Genomic DNA, 19,781 nt, shown 5'->3' with positions numbered 1-19,781 from the left:
TCAACAGTCCATACGAAAATTTTGTGCTGAATCGAGGGAGATAACAATTGCAGTAGGAAAGGTTAGTCCACCATCTGTCAAACTTGTTGATAGGAAAAATCTTCACTGTTCACAAACTACATGAGTAGCTGTTATAGTTGTACACGTAGTTCCAAGGCTTTCCACTGTCCTTGTTACGAGCTATGTTCAAAGTGCGTCAAGATACGAATATTTTCATGTTTGGAGTTACAGACATCGGTGAAGTACCGGCTACATTTTGTTCAAAACCCCTGTCTGTTTGTTCCTCGTGTTGTTTTTTGTGTCCCTAACGTCGACTGGCTCAATGTGCGTACAAACATAGCAGTCGGGATTAAGATTTCCTGGATAAATAGATACGCTCATCGTTTATTCCGCCTCTGACGCAAAGATCACACATTGTTTTACATGTGCCACTCCTAGGCCCTGGGACCGATGTCCATACCTTTAAGTCTGGCTGTTTCGTGCCTGAAAGACTACAAGATTTGTGACATGCGAAATCCAACAAATGTGTCTGCAAACAGTGAGTACAATACGACAAAATGAAACTTTCTGCAGAACATAGAATAACCAATGAAAATAGAGTACTAGTGGTAATAATATAAATACCAGTTTTTATATTTCCATTTTATTTGTTGAATTTAATTTTTATATAACATTTGAAGAGCTGTAATATTTGCAACAGTTAGTTCAACTTCAAAACTTTATTGTTAACTTCCATGCATTCTCTGCGGGGACTTTATTACATATTGGGTTAACCCAATATGTAATAAAATTTCCATGCCTTCTATATTGGAAATTTTATTACATATTGGGTTAACCCAATATGTAATAACGCATTCTCTATGGGGATTTTATTACATATTTGAATAAGCCAACATGATATAAATTGTCTACACACAATGCATGGAAGGTTTATTACATATTTGGTTAACCCAAAATCGATGGTTAATTACATATTGAGTTAATCAAAAAAATATTGAGTGTGGCACTTATTTTGAGAGAATACCAAAAATAGATAAATGAATATTTCTTTCTATCCCATAAAGTAAGCCTAGGCTTATAAACGTAAGGCCAGTATTATGATTCAATCGAAGTTGGTCACTTCAGCCTTTCAAAGCTATTAGGCCTATGTATAGTTTCTTCTCTTTATTAATCTGTGGACACATTGATGTCTGGATAATATTCCCGTTTATTTGCCCATAATGTTGTGATATTACACATCAAATTTATATATCCGTAGTCGCTTTCATATTTACCATAAATTGTGTTTGGTTTCATAAATGTTGACAGCCATAAGCGTTCCGCATGTAAACAAACAAGTAAAAAATTTGAACCATTGCTGTCATTTTCTGATTGTTGTAAGGTCAGGAACTAGCAATATTGGTGAAGCTTTTCTTTCCGTCATGAAATTATTGCTGAATGATTATAAGAAATGTGCGTGTTTTCAGGTATTTTCCGCTGTATGAAAATTAAGAAACAATTAAAATTAAAATTTAAAGCTCGCCGACGGCTTGATTATGGTACCTGGGCGTTCTTAGCTTTTCTGCAAGTTTACTGTTCTCAATACATGTTCCTCGCTTTCGTCTAAAGTTTTGAAGTGTTTTGGCCACACAGGGATGTGTTGATGGTTGTTAGGCATTTTTTGTATTATTTTGCTTAGTATTATATCCCAGGTTTTATTACATACTGGGTTAAGTGTTATTACATATTGGGTTAGTATTACATATTGGGTTAAGTGTTATTACATATTGAGTCAGTATTACATATTGGGTTAAGTGTTATTACATATTGGGTTAGTATTACATATTGGGTTAAGTGTTATTACATATTGGGTTAGTATTACATATTGGGTTAAGTGTTATTACATATTGGGTTAGTATTACATATTGGGTTAAGTGTTATTACATATTGGGTTAGTATTACATATTGGGTTAAGTGTTATTACATATTGGGTTAGTATTACATATTGGGTTAAGTGTTATTACATATTGAGTTAGTATTACATATTGGGTTAAGTGTTATTACATATTGGGTTAGTATTACATATTGGGTTAAGTGTTATTACATATTGGGTTAGTATTACATATTGGGTTAAGTGTTATTACATATTGGGTTAGTATTACATATTGGGTTAAGTGTTATTCCATATTGGGTTAGTATTATATATTGGGTTAAGTGTTATTACATATTGGGTTAGTATTACATATTGGGTTAAGTGTTATTACATATTGGGTTAGTATTACATATTGGGTTAATTGTTACATATTGGGGTGATACAACACACAGAATAGTATAAACAATTTCAAGCTTACGGATGATCCTCATTGGGGTTTGCAATATCTTCTTGCAATTTGATGCCCCAAGTATACATCAACCACTTTGAAATTACTAAATTTCATAATATGGGTGTCTTTGGATACTATTAATATGGACTAGAAGGTTTGTCCCTATTGTATTGATCGTTTGTTGATTCTGTCGATTGTTACAAACTGCGCATGTACTTTTGCGTAACAGTTTGTGATATTTCATTTCAATCCCTCGCTCTTCTTAGCGAGCCATAATTTTTAATGGCCTGAAGGTCGGAGGAATTTCATCGGAAACTGAAATTTCGAATAAACCCAAAACACCCCCAACCATGATGAATTTTAGTAACCCCTCCTCTCAACACAGACATTTTATTTGACTGAAGTAAATATCAATATTTTTATCAGTAAAATTTACAAAAATACAGCAATAGTAGACTTTGCAAATCATGTTGTACCTTGCTAGATTATCATCTGTTATCTCATGATGGCTGAAAAGTTTAAACCAACAAAACGAAATTCACAAAGTCACAATGAAATATAAATATAAAACCTCACACTATAATCAGAATCCAACCATATAGTATTGTTTAATTTGGATGGGAACCATGCATGACATAGGTTTTCCATAGGATATCTGACTCCGGGTAGAATTTGAAAGTACAGGGGGAGAACACGCGATAGGTTGAGGGGGAAATGCCAGAGGATGGTGTTCCCTATCTTCTGCGGAAAGTTTTGAGAAAATGATATATGCAATGGTGCAATTTGAGAGATGTTTTTGATATGTAGTTTTTCACTACGTAATACTGTTAGAACGGCTCAAGGGAGAAGAGGACGAGAAGGGGTGTTCCCCTCTCGATTCGAAAATTTTGAGAAGTTGATGTGTGCGATAGTGCAATCTAAGAGGTGTTTTATTTTATTTTGCACCAAAAATTGAGTAACCCCCTTCTTTCTCTCCAAATTTTGAGCAAACACTCCTCGTAGCTTTCAATTTAAGCGACCCCCGATTCCTCCGACCCCGTGCCGTAAATAATGACGGCTCCCTTACGACACGCAGCTAAGCTAGATGACGGAGGATAAACGACTTCTTACGTGGGGCGGCAGTGTTGAAGCAGTTGAATTTTCGGCCTCAGTTTACTGTACAATAGGTTATGTCGTGCAGGTTGTTTTAAAATTCCCACCCCTCTTTAATCAGATCAAACTGCTCCCCGGAGTAGATAATTTTTCATATCTTCATTGATCCAAGTGATTCGGTAAGATATATACTATTAAGTTTAGAACATTTGGAACTGAAGTTCAGGGAATGAAAACACACGGAGAGTCACCTTTACTTTGCCATAACATTTTTATTCAGTGAAACTTAAGCTTACAAGACTTTTAAACATGGTGGACAGTTTTAGAGATCAAGTGATCCATCCACTCTGTGCTGTGTGAACGAAACATAATCCCCTTTATTGTGTTCTAATTTCACGTGACATAGCCCTTCTTTGGATATTTCCAGCCAAACCCGAGTAATAACTGGACTCCCCTAAGCTCAAAATCGGGGCAGCTGGCATAGACACCGAGGGGCTCTGAAAGAGGATAGATTATCACTAAACTGCGTTTTCTACAGACAATAGTGTTCACGCAGACAGATTTGTCACCTGACCTTCCCCCAACTGAAGTGCATCAGGCAAAGGATCAGCTACCCAATGCTGGAGATTGCATCACGACACACGCGCGATCGATCTTCAGTTTGGACAGAGTATTCGCACACCTTTGGTCAGGTAAGCAAGAATAATTGTTAACTTTCTCTGGATCTGTCGGACTTGCTGTAAATCTTGGTTTGAATCGTTTATTTTCAACATGTGAATGTTGTTAACTTCCACAGTGAGACAAAGTATGATGTGTTTCTTTTTACAGCATAGACCCCGAAAATATTCTATGGTTACAGTATACATTCACGACATTTCGACATTCCAAGACCTGACGGTATAAATAACCATATGACACTTTAAAAGGTATTGTCTTCGACTTTTTAATAATTTTAATACTGACTTTATCATGGCTTACAGCGCTTGTGTGCCGAAGCATAATTTCCGAATAGTGCACGCGTTGATACATTTCGCATCAACCACGGTCAGGGTAGAGTAACATGCATCAATACCAAGACGATGCAAAGAATATCATCCTAGATAATGTGCCGCTAGTATTATGTATCAATCTTACATAATAAGCTAAAAAATTGCCATCACCTACACGTTGACAAAGGTGACTTCATTAGACCTAGTAGAGAAAAACTCCAGGGTCTATGACCGCATTAACCAAGGTGACTTTGGTTAAGTGGGTAGGACCACTCACACTTTACAATATGCAACATAGGTATGACCAACCTGTTGAGCGACACTGTTCGAACATGGTACTACACTGGAACGTATACACAGGTGTTTATGTCAAGTTTGAGTAGGTTCGTGTCTCTATGCATGGACCGCACGCATTTCAAATTTAACTTGGATTTCCAGACCGTCTTTGAGAAGATATAGATCTATAGCATTGCGGTCGCAGAGCCTTCAATCTCCATTCCTCTTCTTTTTTTCCGACCCGATGGGTGTATGTTGACACGCTCGGATGAAAATGCAAGAAATGACGTGTATTTATCTGTTAATATTGAAAACTAGAATCTCATAAACGAACTTTCTTTGATTTCTCTATTGAGTTGGTTCAATAGCCTACTAAGTAGACTGGTCTCCGTCGCTTGTCTTTTCCAAGTAGTGACTGGCTTGTAAACCCAATGCGTTCTAACGATCATACTCAACAGCCACCACTAACGCAAATGTCAGCTGAAATTCATTCTTTTAATTCTTTTAATCTTTTAATCTTTTTAATTTTTTAATTTATATGCCCACAGACTTGCAGCAAATATATACCTACTAAACAGAAGTTGTAGGCAAAGCAACAAAATAATGATGACATTGATGACATGCATGGCAGTGTGGAACGGTCTGATCACGCAAGGTATCCATGCACTGCGGATCATATTATGACTTGGCATGTATTGTAATGCAAATCACCTTAGAAATCCACACATGATGTACGTATACGAATACCGGACAGGGAGAGGCTAGACAATATGCAGCTTCTATAGTCAAAAGAAAAGAGTTGGTGTTGCCTGAAAAATGAAGTTTTTCATACTGTATGTGTATCCCAGATGGAAGACTTCGCAGGTTGTCCCTCCAGAGTGGACTGCAATATTCTCACTGTTACAATTTTCGCAATCGTGTAATGTGCCGACAACGTGTACGAACGCGTTACCTATCGTGTCTAAAATGTCTAACGTGTATATCATTTGAGGGTCTCGAGATGGGTCAAATTCTACCTTGCCAATCGTGCAAACCGTTCGTGTAATGTGCCGACCTAGACTTGGTTCAAGTCGGTGAATTTTTAAAAAATAAAATCATTTATAATAGTTTCTCTTGTGTCTCTCCTATTTCGTACAAACCTATTCGGACTTTGGTTGCGCAGGCCAGGTTTTCGCTGCGATTGAATGCGTTACCTTTGAGTCTGCGCAGTACAGTGAGTTAGTTTCTGCCGCATCCGGGTGAAACTCCCCTGTATAGCGTTCACCCCACTCATCGCGTCCACTCCACTCACGGGCGGGTTTCACATGAAAGCAAAATACAAATCATTGCGTTCACGCCACTCAAACATTCACAAATCACAGACTTGAACCAAGTCTAGTGCCGACCTCACGCGTGTACGAACCTATACGTGTCTAAAATGTCAAACGTGTATATCATTTTAGGGTATCGAGATAAGTCGAATTCTATTATGCCAATCGTGCGAACCTATCGTGTTACGTGCCGACCAAATGTGTACGGACCTAACATGTCTAAAATGCCTCACCTGTATCACAGGGGACAGATGAAAGTCCCCTAGGGTGGGGAAGAGGGTTTTTTGTGCAACGGTTTACCTTACTTGATTTTATTAATTTTGACTGTGATATTTCAAATAAAGAGTTCAACTCCACACCGTCTGATTGCTTTATAATTTTACCGACAAGTCCTTATCTCCTCTCCAACTTGTGTATACACCACTGTAATTGCTCCGAAAACATTGCCAACTTGCTAATCCGCTGTTCGTATCAGCGGATTGATTGAGTCAACACCACAGCCGTCCCACACGCTCCTTATTTACATCATTTTAGGGTCTCAAGTCAAATAATTTTTTTACTATTTTATCATGCCCTAACGTGTCTAAATTGTCTAATGTGCAGACTTTTCCTATACCATGTATAATAATACTCGTTTGGCTTACACGTTTGGGTTGTATGATGCAAAATAGCATATAATTGCCTATAGCAAGTTAGCTTCAAAAATGTGAATCATGCATTTTCAGCAACTACTGGCCATAGCTCATCATAAGCTTACTGGCGGCAATTTTGTCTCTGTCTAGAGGTGAGATGGGAGAAGTAATCTTTTGGGCGGTTAAAAAAGTTGTTTTTCTGTACGTTGAGGGTGTAGCAATTGGACAACGGATATACTAATCGGACTCTGTAGTGTGACCAGGATATATATGATAATATTGCAATGAATAATTTCAAACAATAGCAAACTCCAATTTTACACTTGAAGACGTAGGGAATGTTCTGTGCCTTTTGATTGTGACGTAATTTCATATTTTCTGTATGGTGAATCGTCAAAATTTTTTGATGTGTGCAATGCGTACCGTTTAGCTGTCGTGTCGCCCACATATCATTTTGTCTAAAATTAATTTTTGTTTAAAATCATGCAAAGTATTTTAATTTATAAGAAAAATTTTAGTTGTGTTCGCAATTCAACTATATTTCGAATTTTGCTGACGAAGACCAAAGAGAGGCAGTATTATCACCTGATGTTACACACTAGTCAAGTCACTATGAGCGGTATAGCTGGAGAGTAAAAAGCGCACAATCGATGGTGACGTCAGCTTTTGTCCAGAATTGAGGACGTCCGAAAGCTTCAATAGAGACTGCAGTGTCACGGGAAAATCATCGTCAGGGAAGTCAAATGAATTTTTGACAAAAGCGCTTGTTTACTTTTACATTTGGATTTTGACGCAAAATTATTGGTGCAAAGTTAACTTTCAACGTTTTTCTCCTATTGTACGTCACTTTTAATGATTCATTAAACAACAGAAGTATTTGCGTGAAAGGAATGTCTTACAATTAGTTTTCGGAAAGCCGATATTTACATACAAGATTGACTTTGAGTGGGTTTCCGAAAGAAATACGGTAGAACATTATCTCCACCTTACGCTTTACATGTTGGGCTTTGGATAGGATAGCATGAAGCGTAGACAGAAAGATGGGAATAATCTTAACGCCGTTGTTAGTTGGTTGTTTGGGTTTTTTTTTATAAACTCACTTACTCAGATTGCTCTATATATTGTACGATTCTTTTGTAAACCACTTACAATCAACATCCGGACATCTATACTGTGTATTGTCAAATATCATTTCCAACAATGTAATGTTAGTAGGGTGTACCATCCTCGTCTTCGTAACTACCTTCAGCTACGCTTAACTTCGCTTTCAAATAAATAAACGCAAATTCGAGTTTACCCACAGTTGGTCAACACATTCCCCGTGACCCCATGGGGTTCCAACCAGACAAATTTTCTCCTTTTCTGTGTTCCAACATACATTAGTTTTCGATACCATGGTCCACTCGAACAGCGCAGAACAAGGGTTGTGATTTTTCCCGATATAGCTGGCCCTTCTCGAGACCTTTAGTCTCGCACTATAACCTTAGCGTCTAACTAGCTGACACCTAACTTCGATGTTACCCTTTTCGTGTATAAGTTGTAAAGATGCTGTTTCTGACACATATCCCATGTAACGCTCTTGTATTTCTTCATTATTTCGCCGTCATGGTTAATGCTTCAAATAATTGAATTCGTTTCAGTGGCGCCAACATTGTACGCTCATAGATGACGAATAACAACAAAATCTACCGGTCACATCTCAAAAATATCAACTAAAAGCTGAAGCGTCCTTTTTTCACTCCGTCTCTTTCAGAATCATGTCTAACATATCGGCTTTACTCGCAGAGATCAGACGACCTGAAAACACAAGTGATGACGTTAGAGCCATGTACGATAAGTGGAGCGACAGATATGAGAGTGTAACGAGTCCTTTTATCATATATTTCTCTGATTTTGACTCACTAAGTACTCAGTTTAAAGGTTCTTATCTTGAGAATTGATAGGCAAGGCACACTTGTTTATGTTAAAGAGCGGCAATGTGGGTCATGTCGACAACGATCATGGGAGGAAGTTAAGTGTGCAGTAACTATGTCTATAAAGAGGCAAATGATTCATTTGATGTGAATGTGTACTTATGTGTGTGCATTTGTGGATGTCGATGTATGTAGCCTATCTTCAATCATCTATCTATCTTTGATACTCATATATTTGTAGATATTCATATGTATTGGTCTATTTTCTATCGATCATGTTGAATTTATGCATTCATGTTGGCAAATGTGTGTTCATTTGTGTATGTAAGGCTACATGTCTGTTTACGTCTTTGCCTGCCCATATTGTAATGTCTCATTTACTTTCCAATTTACTTCAGGACCTGGCCATCGCGACGTGGAATGCTCCCGTGGAGGCAGCCAAAGGTTTCTCAAAGGTTTTTCACCAAAAGGACGGCCGCATTCTTGACTGCGCAGCTGGCACGGGCCTTTCTGGTGTTGAGGTAATATCTATACTATATTCGTTGTAGCTCTTCTTTCAAGGATAGACACACATCACCAAGCTTTGCATGCAGCCATTTAGCGGTATGGTTGATTCTCTTGCGAAATCTAAGATATTTCCAGTCTTTCGATACGTGAGATCAGTCTGCTCAAGACACATTGACTCTAACCTGGATTCGAATGATAAAGGCAGCACGACCAATATTAATTCATGCAAAGTGTATTAATATAAGCTTTGTTGAGGTATGCAAATCCGACGACTGTGGCTCGTTATCAAAATATAATATTTAAATAAGTTAAACTTAGATTCTGCCCTATGTATCTTAGCCATACCCATTATCTATGGGTTGTGTACGTCGACGAGTTCTATCGGAAAGACAGTTTCCAACATCTTTACACATCTATAGCTTTAAACTATTGATTTTGTGTGTGTGTTTTGTTGTTGTTTTTTATGATTTTATTTTGTACGGGAGTGGCTATTTTATCATAATTTATTTTTCTACTGACTGCATCGTGTATAATGTCTCGCCGCTACAATTGTAGCCTCTTCCAATTGCCATAGAGATGGCAAAATACGAAACTGACGGAGGTTCTTGTTTACGGAACAAGGCAACACGCATGTTGTCATGCGATAGACAAACAATTGTCTTAGTTTAGATTGCAATGAAAAGACTCACTTCGATCAATTGAAAAGCCATATTATGAACGCCATCAAGTAAATGAAATCTATGCAAAAAAAAACTAAACATAAAACGTGTATTTACATTACATTTTGTAAGACAGTTCCAGCACAGGAAAAGCGGTAAGTTCCCTGGATGGGGAGGGTGGGATTCTTTGTGCAACTGTTTACTTTATTTTTATTTTATTTTATTTTATCAATTTTGACGGTGGTTTTTCAAACAAAGATTTCGACTTCAAACCGTCAGACTGTTTTATTACTACGCAAGTCCGTATCTCCTCTCCAACCTGTATACACGCCACTGTAGGCCTAATTGCTCAGCAAACATTGCAAACATTGCCAATAGTCTGTCCGTATCGGCAGATTAATTGATAGGGTCAGCATCACATCCGTCCCCACATGTAGTAAAATATTTTACTATGTGTGGAACGGCTGGGTTGACTCTATCAATTAATTCGCTGATACGGACAGCCGATTAGCATGTTTGCAATGTTTGCGGAGCAATTGGAGTGATGTGTACACAGGTCAGAGAGGAGATAAGGACTTGTAAATAATAAAGAAAGCAGTCAGACAGTTTAGAGTCAGACGGTTTAGACGGTTCTTCACGGTTTTAGACGCATTTCAAACATTTTTTGTCATCCGAGCAAAATATCATTATAAATAACTTTACGGCAGGAAATGTTTTTAATGAAAAAACACGATTGGAACTAATTTGGGATAATTGAATTGTGAAGTAATGTCGGTTTAATCTTCAAATGTAAGCTCATCTGCTTTTCTTTATAAGTTATACACTTGTTTTTATGAGTAATTTGTAATATTGCAACATTTAGCTATAGGGCACCTAACACTTTTGAGAAATTTGAGATTTATGAAAATCCAATTGTCCCAAATTAGGGAGTGTTCAGTTAATATGGCCGGGGGTGGGCCGGCAAATTCTTCCTGCGAATCTGTCAAAATAAGTGAACCCCCCCCTACCCATTGTGCCAAAATATTGATGACCCCCCCTTTCAAGATGACAAAAATTTCATGACCCCCCTGCATTGCTTGACTCAGAGTAAAGCTGCACACACAAACACCTCGGGGGAGTATGGAGCGATAGAATAAAAAAAAACCGAAGAGCTTAGATTTTTTTCAAATTACCTTCCTTACAAACTCACATGATGTTAATGCTCAGATTTCCCCTTCTGACTTGCTATAATTTTGAAATTACCCCTCAAAGGGGTTGGACAGAAATTACTGGTGGATCGCAATATTTTTTCGCAAGTGTGTGTGTACAAAATTTTGATATTTGGATTTAATTAAAAATCAGCTGTTGATAATGTTGATTCACTATACATGGTAATGTATGAGAAAACGATGTAATACTTTTTCAATGCAAAACTATATCTATGCATTTATAGATATTTGATAATTTACATAAATATACTTAAATGAAATAGGGTTGTTACAACTGGCATGTGGACAAAAAGTTTGACCTTAGAATTTCACCAAAAATGTTCATCCACTATACATGGGAGTCAATGATAAAATTATGAATAATTTTTTTTCCAATGCAAAACTTGGTATACTTGTGCATATACAGACGTTCAATAATCAACATAATTGTACTCGATTAGAATATGATGGTTAAAGGTGCATATTATGTGTACAAGAAATCTGATTATGGAATTTCACTGAAAATATTCATCCACTATACATTGGAGTCTACGAAGCAAGTATGAGTAATTTTTTTCCAATACAAAAATAGGTAAACCCCTGTATTTATGTACTCTCGATTATTGATATTAATGTACTTGACTAGATTAGGGTGTAACAAATGGATGTGTTCGCCAGAAATTGGAATTTGAAACTATACCAAAATGTAGATTCACTGTACATGGGAGTCTATGAGAAAAATATGAATAATATTTTTACAATATAAAAATATCAAAATCTGTGTATTTATAGACATTTTATATTTCATTTTAAAGTACTTAGTTAGCCTAGGATGGTTAAAGGTTAATATGTGTGCAAGAAATTGGATTTTGGAACTTCACTGAAATGTTGATTCACTATATATTGGAGTCTATGAGAAAATTAAGAATAAATTTTTACAATGCTAAACTAAATTAATTTGTGCTTTTATAAGTGTTTGATAATTGATGTACTTGATTCAAATAGAGTATTTAAAAGTTCAGATGTGGACAACAATAATGATATTGGAATTTCACCTAAAAGTATTATTAAACTTTTCATGGTACTAGTAGTCTCAGTGCAGGTAACTGTTAAATTATTAACTGTTAAATGTTAAATTATGATATTGGAAAACTTGCTATATCTCTAATATGTAAGTAATAGGAATTGTTCATTGCCCTCAGTGCAGTGAGCTTGATTTACAATAAGACAAGCCAAGCTGGGTATCGTGTAAGCATGAATAATAATAAAGTATGGAGTGCAAATACTGATTTTAGACACGCATAAACAGATCCGCTGTATACAAGTAAAACATTAACACGTTCAAGAGATCTGAAAATGCCAAGTCGAGTTGAAAATTGTAGACAGCCGTACAAAGCTGATGAAAGTTATGAACTCATGGAATACACTTCGTGAACATTTTCTTTATTATAACAACCTTCGCACAGGGACCGCAACATTACCAGACTGAAATATCAGATTGTAGTATAAGTATATATAATTCTCTGTTTGTTCGACAAGATATACCTTACTTAACATGTACAAAACGTATTCTCATACCATTAATACTCTGCATTGTCTCTGGTCGCCCTTGAAAAAGCTGTTTTACAACATTTAAATATTAAGACGTGTAACAACATTAAGCTTACGCTTTGTTGCAAGCCCTCTCTATCACGTGACATTTGCCGCTGCACTTAGTTGACTTTTATATAAATCTTAATTTTGAACATGGACATGGCCTTGCAGTATTTGCAATGAGTTATTGTATTCAGATCTGCATTATGATTGATAGAATTTGCATAAATGGATGTCACATGACACCTGCATTAGTCGTTGACTTACACGCAAATAAAGCAAAATGCAAGAGAGAGAGAGAGAGAGAAAGAGAGAGAGAGAGCCTCATAATCTGACATAAAATTGGCGTTGTTTACATTTTGAACGCATTTTAAACTCTCCTGTCGTTTGTGAAAAATGTCACTGTGAATCACATTTCCCAGTAAGAAGTGCCCTCCTAAGATATTTAATAACTTATTTAACCAGTAAAAGTATCATGTAACACCATATTTCTGGATAGGTTCTGTGAATTGTTTTAGCGTCATCCCACGACCAAGCTTATAATTATTTCGTGGCTTATTCGGAGAATAGGCGACAGTAGAACTACCCAGTGAACATTGCCTTAACCCCCATTTCTCTGTGAAAAGGTCCGACTTTGTTATGAAAAAGGTCAGCATTTTACCCGATCATTCTGTTGAAGGGTTAAACGCATTTTGAATTTCATTTGGTAGTTGACACGCCATGGATACAGTAATATTGATGCTGTTGACATGTCAGAAGAGAGTTTGAAATTGGCTGAGCAAAAGAAAGTTTACACAAATATCATTTGTGCCACATTGGGAGCGGAGCCCATCGAGGGAGTAGAACCTGGTGAGTAAATATATGACATGGTAATATTGTAAAAAAAATTCACCTCTCTCTCCTTCATACATACGTGACACAACAACCTCAAAAGACAATGATAAACAGCAAGTTTCATACACTCGAAAGCTGTCATCTCACAGCGCTGTCACTCTCAGTATTGAAACCAGAGGCAGAGTTTATACTTTGCGCACAGTCCCTCGTGGGCTATTCAGCTCTGGAACTATTCGCCCCATAGACGAGTGTACAGAAGCGAGAAACAACCCTCGTCTATGGGGCGAATAGTCTCAGAGCTTAATAGCCCACGAGGGACTGTGCTTTGCGATTTCCTTTCACAACATAATTGCACGAAAGACAACAATAGTTAAGGTTGACACGTATACGAGTGTTTCCAACGGTCTATGACAGGTGCCGCCAACGAAGCTGTTCGTACAAAAAGGTGTTCGTGCGAAGTTTTTCAGCGGGCGGGCAGATTTCAAAATAATCAGCGGGCGGGGAAAAAATATCGATATTTACTGTGGGCGGGGAAGAAATTTCATTACTTTCAGCGGGCGGGGAGAAAATTTTTGACAGTGGGCACCGGAAATACGTAGGGGGAGGGGGAGCAATGTTCCAAGGTATACTGCTAACTGCTTGCATGGTTTTGTGTTGATCTGGGTTGCCTATTGGGCATCTAGTTGGCAATGGGGAATTTCAGTAGTGGGGAGAGGGCAGTGGGGAGCTTGAATGGTTGTGGGAAGTGGGGAGCGGGCAGACTGTAGATACCGGAGGGCAGTGGGCAACAAAATTCAGTGGGAGGGCACATTTTCAGCGTATACAGTGGAGGGCAGTTACGAACAGCTCTCACTTTCCCCTCCAAATTTTAGGTCAGGGTCAAAAATAAGAAAAATCGGTATATCAGCCTTCAAAACAGGTTTTGTGACGATTTGAGAAATTCATGAAATTTACCAGTTGGCGGCACCTGCTATGACCTCAGGTCGATATGATACTTACTGACCGCTGACAGTCTATGACCTTGGGCCGATATGATGCTTGCTGACCGCTGACGGTCTATGACCTTAGGTCGGTATGATGCTTGCTGTCCACAGGGAAAAACTGTCACGTTTCGTGATCGAATGAAAATGCAATCCAGTGGGAAAAACATATATTCTTTATGTTTCAGACATCTATGACGCTGTGATTTGTAGTGGTGGCTTTTTGCGTGGACATATGGATGATAGATGTCTCCCAGAGTTGGTTCGCGTACTGAAACCAGGTGAGGGACAATTTTTTTTATTTTGTTTTAACACAGAGATCGCGCCAAGTGTATCTCTCATTTCCCTAGGTTACTGATAACGAGCACTTGCTGTGCATAGTGCGACAGTTTTGCGACCAGAGTGTAAAGATTGTTTTCGTACCCACTACGATTCAGATCTTCAGTACATAGCTAGTGCTGCTGTTATCCATACTAAATAACTTAAAATGTGTATTATAGTTTCAACCATCATTTCCTACGATTTGTCCAATCTGATCAAAGGATTGCGACTATTTTCTCAATTTTTCGCCATTTTCGCTCCGAGCAGTTCTCTGAACATTGTGGTCTATGTGGTCTATGACTAAACAATGAGTTTGAAAACTACTACTGTACTGCTGGATACTGCACCTTATTACATTGACACATGTTATGTGTCACACTTTTAGTTTTTTAAACTTGAAAGTCGGAACGAAAATGTAAGGAATATTTTCTTTTCCTATGTATAGGTGGAATCATCGCCATAACTACCAATGATTTTAATGGTCCGTCTTGCGTGGAAGGGCCGACAATGGCAAGACTTAAGCAAGAAGGCATTCTCAAAAGTGTGGAAAAGTATAAATTAGAAAAGTACCTCGGCGATGAAGATGGATGGTTTCTTGCGTATAAAGTTATGAACAAATAGTGCGATTTATTTGTGGTTGCGTTTGACAGGTAGCCAATGAGGCGAGTCAAATAGGAGAGTCGTGGAGTGTTACCTTAAAAATAATAATAAAGAAGCGTTGATTGAAGTATTGGGACTCCTAGATTAAGGTAGACTGCGTATCGAGCATTAATATTTGGATCTCAAACGTTTTCCATTCTTTCTTTGGCCTTGGAGTAAGAAAAACATTTTTGAAAAACGAAAACGTATCATAGAGTTGTCACAGGGATGTCGGCCATTTTGAATGTCAAGTATCGGTAAATCTCGGGTAGTTTGTTTTTCCAGTACCAAAATTTGCACGGTGACCCTCGATTTTTATTCTTGGTTTGAAAGAGAATGGTTGAAAAACTTCCTTTAGGAAAGTTTAAGTAAAAGCTTCAGGTGGAGCTGCATGTTGCCGACACAGTCTTTTTCAAAGCAATATTTCTCATCAAAGATGACGAGAAAACCCTCTCATATTAAGCTTATATATTTTCAAAAAGCCGAGCCTCTAAAGTTTAGTATGGTAGCAGTAGTTTACTCGAAGGATGAAGTGGGCGTGTATTTGGTGTAAAAACCTCAACTTTGGTATTAATGATAAAATTAATTTAAGTCAAAAGCTGGATGCTGTTTTCTGAAATGTAATATTTCACTTAAAAGAAGAAGAGTATATGTAGAAAAAACGACTATTTTATTTTGCATTATCTATCCTTATTCTAAAATGGCATAGGTTGAAAGACTGACACTTAAAAAGTGATTAAAATCGTGATTAGCAAAATTAAAATGCCTCTTATTCAAAATGTAAGAACTTTATTGCCAAACAAAGAACATAATGTGAAAATTTCAGAAAATTTGACCAAGCCAGAATGGTGTAAGATTCTTTGGAAATTTTGAATTTGGGAAGAAAAAGAAGCCGGCCAGGAAATCCGGTGATTTGCATACATTTGCATAAAATAACACTTCTTTATCACGCAAATTATGACTGCTTAACAAGCTAAAAGTTGAACCCAACCAATATTTTAATCTTGGGTTAAGAAATTTATTAAAATTGAATGAATATTTGCAAAAAGGTGATTTTTGAGCAAAATACGCTGTGGTGGGTGCAACGCACCCTTAAGTCTTTCACTTTAGAGCGCATACTCACCAAGCAAGTTTCCTCATCTGTTGGTATGGTGTCTGAAACATTCGCGTTTTGCAGATGTTACGTACCATTGTTGCAAAAACAGCCTACCCCTCTTAGGAAGAGGATTTCTGTGGACCCGGGAAAGATATTTCCACTCCGCTCATCATAGAGTGTAAAATTTTAGTCTTCCGTACTCCTAACCAAAGTAATTTCTTATTTTCCAGAATAGAAATAGCCTAGAGAAAATTTTGCAGGCCTCTATTGACACCACAGTATTTCAGTTTCAAAATTACGGTTTCAAATAATATTCTTTCTTACACGTCAGATAATATTATATTGCATTTTAAAGTCTGGGAAAGGGTTGATTTCCTTCTGTTTTTGTCACCGTGATCGTAGACTTAGTGCAGGAGAAGTAATAGTAGAATGAGTTCTTTCCGTCACCTATTATTTGGTCATGTTGGCTAGTTTGTGGCATCCTTTGCATTCGGAGACGATGCATGGATTGACACACCGACCTAAATCTATAATATTTCCTAGCTAAGCTGACTTTGTAAGCGCAAACAAACGAACATCTCTCCAATATCCAAAATCAAGAATTTCTTTCACAGTATACTTGTAAACTTTAAGGTATATTTCAAATATAGAGTAAAGAGGAAATAATCAAGTTGAAGAACGTGAGAAATGGGTGCATTGTCCTCAAAGCAATAATTAACTCACTTATCACGTAATTTTGCATGTGTTATACAAATTGATGTGCTTAGATGATCCTTTAAAACATTGGAAAGTGAGAGGTCCGCAGAATGCATGACACACGTATGGTGTGTAGGTTTACTTGGCCCAACCTACTGGAATAACAGAAACTGATGTTAAAGGGAAAGTACCAGGACGGTTCATATAAATAATCATATTTCTTTGTTCCATGTGAGGAGTTATTTATGTTTTGCTAATACTGAAAGATGTTGAATTACCAATCGACAGAGCTCTACGCGCATATAATGTCAATATGCTGACGACATAAATTCCGGTATGTACTATTAATTTGGCCATCGAAGTAGTTAAAGTTACGAACAGAGTCTGAGAGGGTTAGTAAAGATTCTGATGACTGAAATTTAGCGTCTTTCAGTTAGCTGAACAACATGAGTTGCTCACAAGAAATAAATATTACCGAAATAATTTGAACAGATAGCAGCGACATTTTCATTTTAAATGGCCCCTGCGATACTTTCTTGGAAGAATACAATATTTAGTAGACTGAAAGGAAAAACACTGGGCAAAACAAATTATACATTAATCGCAGTTTGCTTTCGATAATAACATTGGGTGTGAAATAACAAGCGCTTGAATGGAAGGGAGAAGTGGAAACTGGACCAGACTGGAGAGTCATTCAGGCCCTCAGTAACACGAAGATTGGGAAATTCATCTGATATAAAGCCTGACGAAGCAATCAAATATACAGCAATCGGGCAGTATAATAGAAACATATAGCTTAGCGAGTCGCGATGGCTAAACCTCTCGTATTGAAGTGAGGAAAAATCTGAAGTTTCTGATTTCTTCTCATTGTCAATGGATCTTACTGAGTAGTTGATTGGTGATATGAATGCGTGTGATGACAATCTAAGTTTGACCATATCAAGTTTCCAATTCATTTTATAGAATCCATTAAAAACTGCTATATTCCAATTGCCCGTTTGTCATAAAATCTGCATTTTTTCAGAATGGAAATTAGCCATCTTTTGTGGGTTTGGTACAGATATTATTCGTCAGAAGATCGAAGAAGGATCTTAGGTTCTACACAGGCGCGTCTGACAAACGGAAATGACACTTTTGTACTGCTTAAAGTAAACACAGGATTGGGTAGCTGTCAGGATGGGAAGTTGCTAGCACCTTAGGCCTACTTCCATTTTACATTGTATTTTCAAAATGACAATCTTCCAGAATATGTCTACTTAAAGTTTGCACTTCATTTGGTGATAACTGTCATGCCGATAACACTAAAGTCTATTGAAGAAGAAACTTGAACAATACTCCGCAATTAGGTTAAGTTAGTTGAAGAGGGTGGGAGGGAGATGGGAGCTGGGAGCTGGCAATGGAATGATGGGAGAATGCTGACATGAAACACTATATATATGTATATATATATATATATATATATATATATATATATATATATATATATATATATATATATATATATATATATATATATATATATATATATGATACGATTGGAACTAATTTGGGATAATTGGATTTCCATATTTTTCAAATTTCTCAAAAGTATTAGGTGCCCTATAGCTGAATATTCCAATGTTACAAATTACTCATAAAAAGAAGTGTATAACTTAAACAGGAAAGCAGATGAGCTTACATTTGCAGATTAAACCGACATTACTTGAGCATCCAATTATCCAAATTAGTTCCGATCGTGTTCTATAGGCCTCAGGGTAGTGAGGCCCTAATGCCATATATACATAGTACGCGCCTCGAAAATGAAAGACAAACTTTTGCTGTCACTTTCCTCAAAACATCTTTCAACTATCAGCTTTCAAAATCAAGATTAAAAATAGGGGATCCCCATGCAAAGTTCGGTCCTAGAGAAACAAATTACCCAATATTTATCGATATCCGAAATTCAAGATTGCCGCCACCCCTATAAGCTCTCTGGAGAAAAACAAAATTTTCTATTTTCGAAAACTGAGACGGTGAAAAGTCTTCTTACACGAGCTTTAAATGAACCCAAAAAGTGTTAGATCAGAAAAGAACTGTAAAAGTTTGAGTCCGAATGTCTGTCCCCAAGGCGCATTCTACCTTGAGGAGCAATACCAGAGGTTAGCTGGCTGTGCCCTCCCCACGTCTGGCAAAGGAGCATATCACATATAAGATGTAACATGGCAGAGTCAGGCTAGTTTGTCCTCTGAAAAGGTCTCCTGTTGTCAGAGCTAAAGAATCACACGCTAGATGGTCTCTTTCAAATAAATCTACTCGTTATATTATATAATAGAATTTCTCAGTCATCGTAATTAATAAGCATGTCACCAGGCCAAAAACATTCTGGTTTGAGCGTTGCCAAAGACTACAGTGTCAAATCAGAATCTGGAATACCACATTGGGAATGGCTGAGCAGTGAGAGGGTCTATATCAGGTCAGACCTCCAAGGACTGTGGGCATTCATTATATGGAGACCGTTTTGACAAACTAATTCTCTCAACACTAGGACATTGAAATAGGACAGGCAAGTCCCCAATAGTGATCATCTTTATTTGCAAATTAGGACAAGATTGCTGAATTTCAAGAGGAAGCCAGATACTTAGGTTGGGGAAAGTGATGATTATACACCCTTGATTTCATCTAGTCTAGTTTGTAGAAAATGTTATCAGTGTTGGAGAGTCAATTATTCATACTATACGATGGAAAAACAAATCACAACGAAGAACAAGATAAGTG

The 19,781-nt window shown here is 37.3% G+C and overlaps 1 protein-coding gene across 3 annotated transcripts; it reads left to right on the top strand.

The window, feature by feature from the left end:
- The first annotated feature begins 3,834 nt into the window (after window positions 1-3,834).
- On the top strand, window positions 3,835-15,326 carry LOC139134622 (demethylmenaquinone methyltransferase-like). Of its 3 annotated transcripts, XM_070701551.1 has the most exons (7): window positions 3,838-4,087; window positions 4,224-4,321; window positions 8,356-8,461; window positions 8,914-9,036; window positions 13,172-13,310; window positions 14,464-14,556; window positions 15,042-15,326. In XM_070701551.1, exons 3-7 carry the CDS (start codon window positions 8,360-8,362, stop codon window positions 15,215-15,217), a joined length of 633 nt encoding a protein of 210 aa, XP_070557652.1. In that variant the 5' UTR covers window positions 3,838-4,087; window positions 4,224-4,321; window positions 8,356-8,359; the 3' UTR covers window positions 15,218-15,326. The 3 variants fall into 3 exon arrangements, with proteins under 3 accessions (XP_070557654.1, XP_070557653.1, XP_070557652.1); XM_070701552.1 differs by lacking the exon at window positions 4,224-4,321 and having other exon boundaries at window positions 3,837-4,087; XM_070701553.1 differs by lacking the exons at window positions 4,224-4,321; window positions 8,356-8,461 and having other exon boundaries at window positions 3,835-4,087.
- The last annotated feature ends 4,455 nt before the right edge of the window (window positions 15,327-19,781 follow it).

This window comes from Ptychodera flava, chromosome 6 (assembly GCF_041260155.1).
Source record: "Ptychodera flava strain L36383 chromosome 6, AS_Pfla_20210202, whole genome shotgun sequence".
Classification (NCBI taxonomy): Eukaryota; Metazoa; Hemichordata; class Enteropneusta; family Ptychoderidae; genus Ptychodera; species Ptychodera flava.
The sequence above is the reverse complement of the archived record's forward strand: the minus strand, read 5'-3'. Positions and strand labels throughout refer to the sequence as shown.